Raw genomic sequence first — 15061 nt, 5'->3', positions numbered from 1 at the left:
TAAATGTGAGCTTTTTAAAATGGGTATTAAAAGTGCTTTTAGGTTACTGCCAGTGAGCCCTGAAGATTTTGACCAGTTAGGTTTCACTTTTGATGGAAACTTCTATTTCGATAAATGTGTACCATTTGGTTGTTCAATAAGTTGTAATTTGTTTAACAGATTTGCAGATTTTTTGGCTGATGTTGTAAGGAAAAAAGCTCAATCTCGTAACTTGATGCATTATTTAGATGACTTTTTGGGTGGAGGAAAACATAACTCTGCTGAATGCAAAAAATTAATGCAGATATTTTCAACATGCATGCAACAGCTTGGTGTGCCACTGGCCCCAGAAAAAACAGAAGGTCCTGTTACAATATTAATTTTCCTTGGCCTGGAAATAGACTCTGAAAAGATGGTAGTCCGTTTGCCCCTACAAAAGGTACAAGAAATCTTAATTTCTTTGAATGCTATGTTGCATAAAAAAAGATGCACACTAAAAGAAATGCAAAGTTTAATTGGCATTCTGAATTTTGCATGTCGGGCAATAATTCCAGGTCGCCCTTTCTGCAGAAGACTGATTAATGCCATATGTGGTCTTACTAAACCGTATCACCATCTGCGAATTAATAGCGGAATAAGGCAGGATTTGATTATGTGGAAAGCATTTTTTAGCAAATTCAATGGTATTCAGGTCTTTCATGATCGATTTTGGTCTTACAATCGGGATGTAGAGTTGTTTACAGACAGTGCAGGGGGTGAGGGCCTAGGATTTGGTATATATTTTGCTGGCAAATGGATGTCCGAGAGATGGCCCCAAGACTGGCACAAACATGGCTATACTGCTGATATCACTGTTCTTGAATTGTTTCCAATTGTTGTATCTATATTCACATGGGGAAATGAACTGAGAAACAAAAAGATATGTTTTAGATTTGATAATATGTCAGTCTGCCATATCATTAACAAAATGACATCAAAATCTGATTTAGTGATGGTCTTGATCAGAAATTTAACTCTAAAATGTTTACAGATGAACATAGTGATTAAGGCAGAACATGTACCTGGCACTAAAAACTTAATAACTGATGCCTTGTCTCGTTTTCTGATGGGCAGATTTCGAACACTCGCCCCAGATGCAAATCCGAATCCGTGCATACTGGAACCTCGTCTGTGGCAAATATTCAGCAACGAGCTGTTAGCTTAATTAAGTTTAGTGTATCAGGCAGCACGGGCACGGCCTACAGCACCGCTGACCCAACATGATAAAAAATTCATTAGTGGTTAAGCCTACAATTTTGGGGGACAAATTGCTTGCGCACTTTGTTGTGGCGGAAAATTCTAGGCTGTTGGCGATGGGATGGTGTCACTCTCAAATTTTATAAATTTATCTTCAAAATATAGGTCTGGTTGGTTTTCTTCTCTCCTTAATATGGCTCTAAGAATAGCTAGGAGTATGAACAGTATATATGGAGATATATATATACCGAGGAGTATGGTTAACATATATATGGGGAGATATATACATAGGAGTATGAACAGTATATATGGAGATATATATATACTGAGGAGTATGCTTAACATATATATGGGGAGATATATATACATAGGAGTATGAACAGTATATATGGAGATATATATATACTGACATAGGAGTATGAATAGCATATATGGAGATATACTGGCATAATGATATAATGGAGAATACATATAGATATGATATTAATTAATAGTTGAATTATAAGAGGGTGACACTGTCCTGTCGCCGGCACCATGAGTTTTCTTTGATTAATAATAAATTCCATATGGCAATTAGTTGATGACCAGTGGAATTTAAGCAAATGTTCTTCTCTTTTTGCGGTCAGATTACGCCAACTTTAAGTCTGTGACATTTTGCATTGTAAAATGTATTTCAGTATTGTTTTATATCAACTTTGTATAATGTACTGAATTCATCATAGTATAATACTGAATAAACATGTCATAATTATAAACTGAATTCTTTATTTGGTTTGTTGGTATTAATTTCTGTCTTGAAATAAATGTATGTTAGGTTGATCCTGATTAATGAAATTATTTTGAATGGAATATGTTTACTGTAATAAGCTTAGCTTTTAGAATTATATGGAGTTATTTGAAATGTGAGCTTGAAGTGTAACTAGAATGAAATATTGTATTCAAGTAGTTTGGGTGAGGGTACAAAACTTCACATGTTGATTATAAATACTGATGGAAAATAAAAAATGAAGAAAAAAAATGTTGGTGGGGGGGGGGGGGGGGGGGGGTGTGACCAGGTGTGGGTACACAACTTCACATGTTGATAATAATAAATGTTCATGGAAAAAAATGAAAGAAGTTTAATGAAATTCTACCAATTGGTTAGTTTGTTATGTACAAATAATTATGTGGATTTTTAAACAATTAAAGGGCAATAACTCTGAAGATAGCCTGACGAAATTGTGTGTGAACTACCACATTATGGTGATCTAAATTTAATTTTCATAGTTCTAGGTCAAATATGTCACAAGTTATGAAGCAGAAATTGCCATATTTATAGTACCCTATATAGTTAACACTAGAAACTTCCAAGGGCCATAACTCTGGTGTTACTTGGGCAATCTGACTGAAACTTGACAGGCCGCATTTCGGCATAGTGGTGAAGAGGTATATGAAGTTTTATTTAAATATTCCCAACCACTTCCTAGATATGGCTCCGGACGGACAGACAGAAAGACGAATGGACGGACAATGCCAAAACTATATTCTTCCGCCTTTGGCGGGGGATAAAAATTATGGATTAAATTTAATAGTTCCTAGCATTCTCCGATGAATGATTTGGAACTGATTAAAACTGCTATGACCTTGACCATTTCCCTATTATACTGACCAAAAACAATCATCCCACCAAGACTGACAGCAGCAGGCTTAAGTCTTCCCCAGTTTATGAGCAAATGGACAAATCAAAATGGCCAAAGCAATAAAAAGGATGTCTATCTAATGATTTTAATTTCAGACGCTCAACCTGGACTTAGCAGGTTTGAACCCTAATATGGTCACAGTCACACAGACTTATATGACACCAACACTGATTTTTAAGGAAGCAAACTTGAGTCAGATATAACCTTTCATTATAACCAAGCTTAACTAAAGCCACATACTTTCTCCCTCTTCAATGAAAGGAAAATACTGTGAAATTAAGATTTCATGATTTTGGCCTGAGCACGTACTTAATTGGGATTTGAATTCCTGGAATTATAATTTTGCAAATAAATTAATGATAACTTTATCTGTTTATTAGGATTTGATTTCATTTACTGACACAACCATGAAAACAAGAGCTCGTAGAACACGAAATGCCCCCTTGATGCATTCCGTAACTGCACAAGAAACAGAAATTATTTGGTCACCGTGCACTGGTCTTTGGCGCACTGACCTCAAATCAATAATTATGGGTCATTTACCATTCATAAGTGACCTCCGTATCAAATGTGATCTTAGACCAAAGCATTCTCTAGTTATTGGGCAAAAAAAAGTTCTACTGTTCTGGGTCACTGTGTCCTTGACCTTTGACATACTGACCTCAAAATCAATAGGGGCCATCTGCTTGTCATGACCAACCTCCCTATCAACTTTCATGATCCTAGGCCAAAGTGTTCTTGAGTTCTCATCCGGAAACCGATTGGTCTACAGACAGACCGACAGACCGACATCTGCAAAACAATATACCCATCCTTCTTCGAAGGGGGGCATAAGACTCCCCCATGAATCTTAATGATTTCAAAGTATCCCTTTTTCTGAAAATTCAAGTTAAAGAGTTAACTATACAAACCGTGAATGTATCATCCAGCATAATTAAAGCCTTCATAAAATGTTCATCCCATTCTCCCAGCAAGAAAGCTTGCTGAATGTTGTATGGTAGATGGAGGCCTCCAGCCGGCATCTGTGATACACTGTGTCCGCTGATTGGATCAAAGGCAAAGAGATGGCCACGTCCGGACGCCTAAAACATAAAGTAGGACAAATTGCCAGTAAATTAGCAGTAAAGAATACTTCAAAGAATATACTGTCCTCTCTCTGAATGGAATTTACCTACTGTAAAATCAGATATTTTTAACTATGATTTATTTTTGCTATATTCAATGACTGTATTTATGAAAATAAAAACTCCCAAATGTGCTTTATTGTTACAAACAGTAGTAAATATTTCACAAGCTGGCCACACATGGCACATTGCAAATATTCTAGTAAATATTTCACAAGCTGGCCACACATGGCACATTGCAAATATTCTAGTAAATATTTCACAAGCTGGCCACACATGGCACATTGCAAATATTCTAGTAAATATTTCACAAGCTGGCCACACATGGCACATTGCAAATATTCTAGTAAATATTTCACAAGCTGGCCACACATGGCACATTGCAAATATTCTAGTAAATATTTCACAAGCTGGCCACACATGGCACATTGCAAATATTCTAGTAAATATTTCACAAGCTGGCCACACATGGCACATTGCAAATATTCTAGTAAATATTTCACAAGCTGGCCACACATGGCACATTGCAAATATTCTAGTAAATATTTCACAAGCTGGCCACACATGGCACATTGCAAATATTCTAGTAAATATTTCACAAGCTGGCCACACATGGCACATTGCAAATATTCTAGTAAATATTTCACAAGCTGGCCACACATGGCACATTGCAAATATTCTAGTAAATATTTCACAAGCTGGCCACACATGGCACATTGCAAATATTCTATCTCAAAAACTATTTCTAATTTTAAAAACAGCAAAATTTTAGCCTTGCGAAAACATCTGACTTGATAGTCTCCAGTATATGTGACTTTCACAATCAGTAAAATATTATAATTTCTTTTTACATAGTTCCATAATATTCCTATGACTTTATTAGAGATTTTACTCACCCTGTTTCTCCCAAGTACAACACATTGTGGTGGATTAGGGAAATGTGCAGTTGTTCTTTGAACATGCAATAAGACCTTCTCTCTACCAAACCTATCAAAGGGACCTAACTCTGGGAGAAAATGCTGCCAGAGTAAATGTCCATTTATACTCTTCATACCAACAATCTGCAAAATAAATACAGACCTTTCCTGAATATTTTTAAACATTTCCAATTTCATTATTATTATTATACCACATTTATATAGCACTCTTTTCACATGTTCAAAAGTGCTTTACAGAATAAATTGCAAACAATACAAATACGCATTCAGCACAAACAAAAAATGCATTCCACATTAACAAAAATCATGAATGAAGTATCTTTGCATAAAGTTTTCTACTGTGCTTTTAATTACTTTACAGGAAATTAAATATTGTACAAAACTTATTGGCTGTTTCAAAAGTGCTGAAAATATGTCAGAAATGTTATCCTCGAATATGTGTTACCAAGTTCAACACAATATGTAAAACACTATAAAACACACTGAATCTAATTACCGGTAATTGTAATAAAACCTATTAATGATAAAAACTCACAATTCTAACATATCACTGACATCACTGTAAAATGATTTTATTTCATGGGCATGAAATTCTGTTGTTTTGCCATAAACAGCTATTTATTTCATTGTGATAAGAATTTATTTATTTCCACCCAACCAGATGAAAGAATGGGAACTTTTCTTGTTCATTTGGATTGATGCAAGCACAAAATCTATGAAAAGTACTCCCCAACAAATACTAATGATTTCACCTCCTCATAAAAGTCGAGTTAATTTACTGGTATTTATCTTTACTGTAGGGACGTAATTAAAAAATTGTTTGCGGTAACATGACCCAAAGTTTTTTGTGAGGGTAGGTAGATAGGGAATTTTTTTTGCATATAATCATATAGGGAAAAAAAATTAATTCATCTGACTGGCTAGAAAAAAAATTTGGGTCGCAGAAATTTTCACGGGTAGGTCGAGTTACTGCAAACAAATGAGCCGTGCCATGAGAAAACCAACATAGTGGGTTTGCGACCAGCATGGATCCAGACCAGCCTGCGCATCCGCGCAGTCTGGTCAGGATCCATGCTGTTCGGTAACAGTTTCTCCAATTCCAGTAGGCTTTAAAAGCGAACAGCATGGATCCTGACCAGACTGCGCAGATGCGCAGGCTGGTCTGGATCCATGCTGGTCGCAAACCCACTATGTTGGTTTTCTCATGGCACGGCTCAAATGTGTTTTTTCTAATGATAGCCTTGAATATTATCCTATACAATTCTTACTTTGCCTGGACTGGTTACAATGACAATGATCTTGTGAAGACTAAATTCATCCCGTAATAAATCATCATCTTCCGTGTCCTCATCCTCCCCCTCCTCTATCACTGTATGATGTTTCACACCCTGTAGTCTATGTATCTGCTGTACGATAAATGTCTGAAACAAATTTAAAACACTTACTTTAAACTTTGGCCTGCTGTCAACATGTGATTCTGCCTTTGATACCAGTGTAGACCAAGATCAGCCTGCACATCTGTGCAGTCTGACCATGGTCTGTACTGTTCGCTATTCGGTGAACACCCATTTGAATAATAAGTGGTATGGCCCAAATTGAATGATGGACCAGTCAATTTTAGAAATATAGCAGGGTAAAGGTTAACATCCATCAAATTTTCATTATTTTGTCATCTGACTAATCCACTTTAGTTGTTACAAACACTGCTAAAATTTGAGTCAGCAAATGTAGCATTAAATCCTTTATTATAATAAGAACAGTTAAGCAATTTACGAAAAATATCAAATGGAAGTTTTGAACAACTGGGCCAATGCTTTTCCATTTGTCACTTGGATGGCTTCGTCACACGAAATGTATGTAAAAGTGAAATAATCGCAAGTTACCTGTAACTGAGACAGCTGTGTCTTTACTCTCTTTACAAACATTGTCATAACATTATCTTCATGAGAACCAAACTCATCCTCAAACTTGGCTTGATTTTCTGACACTGGAAGGTCTACCATTTCAACAGCGACTGCATATGCCAAGAACTCATCTCTTCTCCAGGCAATCTTTCCTGTAAAATATTAAGTGCATGAAGATTTTGCAAGTCGAAAGTACTCAATATGACATTTTGTACCTGTTAATAACGTACCAGAAATCTTGAAACATGTGACTTTGTGTGAAAAACATAAACTTTTAAGGATACTGTGAAATACTTCAATTTCATTGGCATAAAAAATTCCATGGTTTCTGCAAAAACAGGTATTTCATGGTTTATACCAATACCGGCATTTCATGGTTTATACAAATTTGGGTATTTCATGATTTCTACCATAACGGGTATTTGATGGTTTCTGCAAAATGGGTACTGCATGGTTTCTAACAAAATGGGTATGAAGAAAGACTAATTATTTCACAATACCATTTATAAATCCAACATCTAATGCATATGACATAAATTTATTGAATTCGTTTTTTTCTTTTCTTTTTGTTTTTTAGTAAGATATTACCTGACTTATGTACAAGCTGGACAGCATAGTCCTCAGACAACAGTGCCAGTTTGTAAGCCATCTTTCCATCTTTTCTTTGAGCAAGCAAACATGTCATCTAAAAAAAATTAAGGTACTATCTTTAAATACATAAACACACATAAAATTTTACATTTACCGGTATAAATTCAACATCTTTTAAGAAATCGAGAAAACCACTGGGTATTGTAGTATGTAACTATTAATCATGGGTTCAGAAACTTTTGCGAGAGTTTAATTTTCACTGTATTTGTGAGGTCCTACATCTCACGAAAACTTATCCTCGCATAAATAATCACCATTAGTATAATTCAAATACAAGTATGATATCATTTTTACTATTTTGAAAATTTCAAATTCGAAATTTTGACCCAGCAAAAATGTGTGCTTTTACAGTATTAAAGAAATGCAAATTCTCAAGTAAGACTGATATCTATCATACTACAAAATGAATGCAACACAAAAAATACAAAGTTTACAGATCATTTGAACACAACATTTGAGCCGCACCGCACAGTCTGGTCAGGATCCATGCTGTCGCTTTCAAAGCCTATTGCAATTAGACAAATCGTTAGCGAATAGCATGGATCCCAATCAGACTGCACAGATGTGCAGGCTGGTCTGGATCCATGCTGGTCGCAAATGCACTATGTTGGTTTTCTCATGGTGCGGCTCAAAATTTTATTAGATACCTGTAAGGGTTGTCCATGATGCTTCATATAATGTATCTTGTGATTTGCTTCAGAAACTTGATTACTGGTGCCCAGCTCATACATGTTCATCGTTAATTCCTGGATAAGAGAAAAGTTCTGTTTTTCTGTTCCATTTTTATGGGGCATGCTTTCATATGTACTTCACATCACTTAAAACTTACGAAAAATCATGATTCAATGTTTAATGGTTAAACTGATGTTTTATTAAGTATGATATAAGATACAGTTGAATTTCTTCTGTTTTACATGAAAATTCATGAAATGCATGATAAATGTATTGTTTGTTTGTTTACTTTGGGTTTAATGCCGTATTTCATTTATACAATAGCGGGCAGTTAACATAACAGGTGTTCCTGGATTTTGCACCAGTACAAACCTTTTCTCCACAAGTAACTGCCAACTTCCCCACATAAATCAGAGGTGGAGGACAAATGATTTCAGAAACAATGTCTTTTATCAAATCGTCACGGAAAACATAAGGCCCACGCGGGAATCAAACTCAAGACCCTGCCATACATAGATCTGCCCTCTCCCTATTGACTTCAGCGAGGGGTTAATAAATGTATTGCAATCTTTAATCTTTAGGAAGGAAGTTCAAAATACCTCATGTCCAGTCTGTTCCAAACTCACTATATAATCCTTTCCCTCATAGCTGACCACTGCTGCTATTGCACTCTGTAAAATAAACCATAAAGATTTTGTTATAAAATATATTTACATTAACCCTAACTAATTAGGATACAAAGACGATCATGCTATGTAGATTACTCAACTAGCTTTATCCAATATAAGAAGCCACTGCAGAGCAGCACCCAAGGTAAAACTAACAATTTTTGTTGTTCTGAAATGAATGACAAAAAATGATTGGCAAATCAATGAATTATGTTACGTATTTATTCATAATCTGCCAATCATACTATGTTGTTCATTTTTGCATGAACTTTGAAATTTTTTTTCCCACTTTTTACATGTCATTACATTTCCTCATCTGTTAACAAGTTGGTTTTTTTTCCCTCATAAATTGCACATAATTATGTTACTATATTTAACCTTCATCATGCTGGACACGACTGATTCCGCCTTTAAAACCTGTGTAGATCATGATCAGTTTGCACATCTGTGCAGTCTGATCATGATCTACACTGTTCGCCATTCAGTTAGTAGATTTTTGGTATGCACCCCTATTAACAGTTAATGGTACTGTCCAAATTGAAAGAGGGAGAAAAGGCAGACTTAAACAAAAATTTTAACCAAGAAACTCACAAACAGGGCCATAATTCTGACAAAATTCATATCAGAGTTATCGGTCTTGGCCTACATAGTCCCCTAATGATGATCAAAGTGTGCAAAGTTTCAAAGCTGTTACAGTTTTTCAGAAAAGGTGGACCTAAACAAAAATTTTAACCAAGAAACTCAAATTTTCTAAGTACAAAAAGGGCCATAATTCTGATAAAATGCAAATCAGAGTTATGGTTCTTGGCCTACATAGTCCCCTAATGATGATAAACCAGGTTGCAGAGTTTCAAAGCTGTAGCTCTCAGTACAAAAAAGGCCATAATTATATCAATTTGAAAATGCATATCAGAGTTATGGCTTTTGGCTACACAGTCCCCTAATGATGGTAAACAAGGTTGCAAAGTTTCAAAGCTGTAGCTCTTACAGTGTTTGAGAAAAAGTGGACCTAAACAAAAATTTTAACCAACGCTGATGTCGGCTATCAAGTGATGACAATACCTCGTAGATTTTTTTCTATAAAACGCAAGCATTTTATCTAACTTACCTTTGGCAGATCTTTGATCACACTGACTTTACCATTGTCATTTACAGTGACAAGGACTGTACGATCTTTACTGATTTGAATAACTTCTCCCCTTGCACTTGGAGTATACTGTTCAACCCATCTTGATTGCTCTGTTAAATCATGTCCTAGATCCTGCAGAAAAAAATAAGTTCTATCAAACTGACATTGTGACTCAGAACAACTCAGACCACCACAAGGAGACACCCAAATGAACCTTAATTGCTCACCCAAGAAAAGAACAAGAAGACAACACTGCTTGACAAATACAATTTTTGTAACCCTTAAAATAATTTCAAAATTCTGTGCAAAAAAAACAAGAGGGCCATGATGGCCCTATATCGCTCACCTGTTATCACTGCACTTGAGGACAAAAAGGTCCTCAGAAAAAATATCTAAGTACAAAGGACAGGAACAACAAAGGGAAGAAATTTAACCAAAAAGAAAAAAAAAATCTTACAAGGTATAGATGTTATTATGTTAAAATACACCTAAAAATTGGAGGTACCATCCATGTTGTACCACAGAAAACTGGTCTCGTGTTTTCCCTACGGCCAATAATAAACTAGAACTGTCACAGGAGTGACTCATACCCCCACCATACGGTCTTGTCACAGAAGAATGGCAACCATAAGGAATCTTAAAAATACTTTGGAGTACTTCATCCTGAGGTTCTTCATATAAGTAATACTAGTATAATTCTAGTATAGTAATACTAGTAAATATATTAAATCTCTAATATTAGAGATACACTAAAAGTGAATACAAAAAAATGTCTTACCGACCCATGTTACCACGGAAAAATGTTTTTACTTTTTACATAGGACTTATAATAAAAAAGTTAGAAAAATACCTAAAATACTGAAAATCTAAAAATAGGATTTCTAAAAATAGACTAATTCCTGGAATTTAAGGGGAAGAAACTCAGTACAAAGGTTAAAAAAAGGTTACTTCCCTTTGGCTCTAAGCCAATCAGAATGAGATATAGTGAAAATACATCAAAATTAACCTTAAATTCTAGGTAAAAGAGGACACAATTCAAGAAAAATAGTGTCAGAGTTATGCACTTTGTGTCACATGATGTGGGTGATGAGGTGGAACATCTATTTTAAGTCTGAATCAAATCCATTCAGTAGTAATTGAGATATAGTGAAAATACATCAAAATTAACCTTAAATTCTAAGTAAAAAGGGGCATAATTCATGAAAAATTGGTGTCAGAGTTATGCACCTTGTGTCACATGATGTGGGTGATGAGGTGGAACATCTATTTTAAGTTTGAATCAAATCCATTTTGTAATAATTGAGATATAGTGAAAATACATAAAAATCAACCTTAAATTTATAGTAAAAGGGGACATAATTCATAAAAATTTATGTCAGAGTTAAGCATCTTATGTCACATCATCTGGGTGATGAGGTGGAACAACTATTTTAAGTTTGAATCAAATCCATTTAGTAATAACTGAGATATAGTGAAAATACAACAAAATTAACCTTAAATTCTAAGTAAAAGGGGACATAATTCATGAAAACTTGGTGTCAGAGTTATGCACCTTGTGTCACATGATGTGGGCACATGATGTGGGTGATGAGGTGGAACATCTATTTTAAGTTTGAATCAAATCCATTCAGTAGTAACTAAGATAAAGTGAAAATACATCAAAATCAACCTTAAATTCTAAGTAAAAAGGGGCATAATTCATAAAAAAAATGGTATCAGAGTTATGCACCTTATGTCACATGATGTGGGTGATGAGGTGGAACATCTATTTTAAGTTTGAATCAAATCCATTTAGTAATAATTGAGATATAGTGAAAATACAACAAAATTAACCTTAAATTCTAAGTAAAAGGGGACATAATTCATGAAAACTTGGTGTCAAGAGTTATGCACCTTGTGTCACATGATGTGGGTGATAAGGTGGAACATGTATTTTAAGTTTGAATCAAATCCATTTGGTAATAACTGAGATAATAGATTTCGGGACGCGACGGGACGGGACGGGACGCGACGCGACGCGACAAAACTGACTCCTATATACCCCCCTCAAACATGTTTGGTGGGGGTATAAAAAGTTACTAAAAATAAGCTATTTATAGTAACGTAAAAGGGAAGTAATTAAAAAAAAAAAATATATTGTAAGTGGACAAAAGAAGGATCTACCAAATAAATCTGTTGACATAAATGAAATTTCAGATCAGTATCTTCATTAGTTATGGAGATATAACAATTTTAATTTGAAATAAAGGGAGGTAATTTGACATAAAATCAGTCCATAGTTATCTACCCTGATTGTCTCAGTCCAACTAATAACAATAATGAAATTTCAAATAAGTCCTGTAAGTACTTAATGATATAAATCCATTTTGATTACAATCAGGGGAGGTAATCAGATATACAATAACTCTGGAACCTATGATTGGATCTGATTTGTCATGGAATCCAAGATTTATTGTTGTTGAAGATATTTTGGAAGTTTGTATCAAATAAAACCATAAATGAAGTCTCTATATGGCTGCAAAAGTCAAAATAGCCAATTTTTGACCTTTAAGGGGCCATAACTCTGGAACCCATAATGGAATCTGGCCAGTTCAAAAAAGGAAGCAAGATCTTGTGGCGATACAAGTTGTGTGCAAGTTTGGTTAAAATCAAATCATAAATGAAGCTGCTATTGTGCAGACAAGGTCAAAATAGATAATTTTTGCCCTTTCAGGGGCCATAACTCTGGAACCCATAATGGGATCTGGCCGGTTGAAGAAAGGAACTGAGATCTTATGGTGACACAAGTTTTGTGCAAGTTTGATTAAATTCAAATCATAAATGAAGCTGCTATTGTGCAGACAAGGTCAAAATAGCTAATTTTGGCCCTTTCAGGGGCCATAACTCTGGAACCCATAATGGGATCTGGCCAGTTCAAGAAAGGAACCAAGATCTTATGGTGATACAAGTTGTGTGCAAGTTTGGTAAAAATCAAATCATAAATAAAGCTGCTATTGTGCAGACAAGGTCAAAATAGCTTATTTTGGCCCTTTCAGGGGCCATAACTCTGGAACCCATAATGGGATCTGGCCAGTTCAAGAAAGGAACTGTGATCTTATGGTGATACAAGTTGTGTGCAAGTTTGGTTAAAATAAAATCATAAATGAAACCACTATCGTGCAGACAAGAAATTGTTGACGCACGCACGGACTGATGACGGACGAAGGGTGATCACAAAAGCTCACCTTGTCACTATGTGACAGGTGAGCTAAAAAACATTGGAAAAGCTACAAAATGTGAGTTTAATGTCTTTTCCAATATTTTTTCAGTCAAATAAACAACAATGTCTACTTGTAGCAGTGAGCACAATGCCCAACGTATAGTGCTGCCCCACTGGAATATCATGCCGTAAACATGTAACATGATACCCCACCCAGTAACATTAACCGTACACCGGGCTGACCTGTCCCAGCACTATCTTCCTGATGCTGAGCGCCAAGCAAGGAAGCAACTAGTACCATTTTTTACGTATTATATAAAATGTGATGAGCTGCTAAAATCTTACAGACTGATGTTACACATATCACCTCAGACATGGCTGCCACAAAGCCCTGTGGAGACTTTAGTTTGACAGCATGGAAAACTACCAAAATCTGAACATATACATGTACTGAACAAATATATATTACCTGAGAAGAGGTTGCTACAAAGCCCTGTGGAGACTTAAGATTAAGAACGTGGAAAGATGATGACATCCAGCAGATACACATCAAATATTTCTCTTCCACGATCCTGCATCTGTAATATAAGAGTCATACATGGTAAGGTATCATCAATTAAAATATTATTCGCATCCAGACGGTAAATCAAAAATACAATTTTTGAGGTTGAAATGTGACATATTATAGGAGAACATAAAATTAGGCATTTTTGAAAAAGATTTCTTGTTCTGGAAAATATGCACAGTAACATGCAAGTGACTCATGAACATATTCACTTATGTTTTCGAAGTTTTTGGAGGAATTATCTTTGCACTTTTTAGGGTAGACAGTTCTAGTTTTTTCTTGTATTTCATCCTGTAATTTATGAACACATTTTTCTTTACTTCTTGGTATTTAAAAGTGTTGTGATATAATGACACAATCGTGCTATCTTCAAACATATGTGAACTGTTATGTTTATTTATTTGTGTTTTACGGCGCACCAACACAGTATAGGTTATATGGCACAAAACAGGACAACAAATTTTGGTTTCACATCTCATTTACATCGAAATAAAAACATGAGGTATGGAATCAAAATTTGCATACCTGCTGGAATCACAGAGTTACAGCAAAACCAAGTGTTAAGACCCTATTAGTCGCCTCTTACAATCATTCAAGGGTAAGGCATTGCAGTGGTTCCAATTCTTTTCATACATAGATTGTCCCAGAACCACATGGGGCGAACTGTTATGTGATCAACTGATTAACAGCCTATTAAAAGCTGACTTAAGAGCCACTGATCAGGTTGTTATGGTTACCAGTCACGGTGGCGCTTGTTTCCTCAGTAAGTAAGGTATCACAAAACATAAATCTAATCTTACAAGTCAGTAAGAACTTTGCTTTATTGCACAGACTGGACAAAGTGATTTTTTTTACTGCGAAGATATCACCCCAAGATGCCCATAGGGCTGTCTTTTGCATCTTCTTTTGCAGGTTTTTTTTTTCGGCTGTTTTCATAGCCGTTATTGGGCTATATTCCCAATGCCAAAAAGTATGTATTTTTCCCAAAATAAGTGCAAAAATTCCCAATCTACATTCTGAAAGAAATTTCATCAAAATTGCACAGACATTGACCAAATTATGGACAATTTTGTAATGGCAGTATGTTAAAGAGGTTGTACAATGTGAGACAAGTGTATAAGTACTTAAACATATCCTTACTATATCCTATGGGACTAAATATTTCCCAATTTGGAACATTTACACATCAAAATTCCCAATGTTGGGGGTATAGGCTATGTTCCCAAATCAGAAAGAAAAAACCCACTTTTGATATACCCCTTATTAACATTGAACTAGAAATGGTGTATCTGCAGAACAATAATTTAACTCAAATTG

At 35.3% G+C, this 15061-nt stretch overlaps 1 protein-coding gene across 1 annotated transcript in view; it reads right to left on the bottom strand.

The window, feature by feature from the left end:
- Window positions 1–15061, bottom strand: part of LOC123527547 (ER membrane protein complex subunit 1-like) — a 44296-nt gene that overhangs the window by 20719 nt on the left and 8516 nt on the right. The window contains exons 6-14 of the mRNA XM_053523542.1: window positions 13649–13757; window positions 9960–10112; window positions 8783–8854; window positions 8159–8257; window positions 7449–7545; window positions 6840–7012; window positions 6225–6377; window positions 4915–5079; window positions 3806–3976 (exon numbers count right to left, since the gene is read on the bottom strand). Coding sequence (XP_053379517.1) covers window positions 3806–3976; window positions 4915–5079; window positions 6225–6377; window positions 6840–7012; window positions 7449–7545; window positions 8159–8257; window positions 8783–8854; window positions 9960–10112; window positions 13649–13757 — 1192 coding nt within the window. The remainder of the gene's footprint in view (window positions 1–3805; window positions 3977–4914; window positions 5080–6224; window positions 6378–6839; window positions 7013–7448; window positions 7546–8158; window positions 8258–8782; window positions 8855–9959; window positions 10113–13648; window positions 13758–15061) is intronic.

This window comes from Mercenaria mercenaria, chromosome 14, assembly GCF_021730395.1.
Source record: "Mercenaria mercenaria strain notata chromosome 14, MADL_Memer_1, whole genome shotgun sequence".
NCBI lineage: Eukaryota > Metazoa > Mollusca > Bivalvia > Venerida > Veneridae > Mercenaria > Mercenaria mercenaria.
This window is presented reverse-complemented; position numbering and strand designations above follow the sequence as displayed.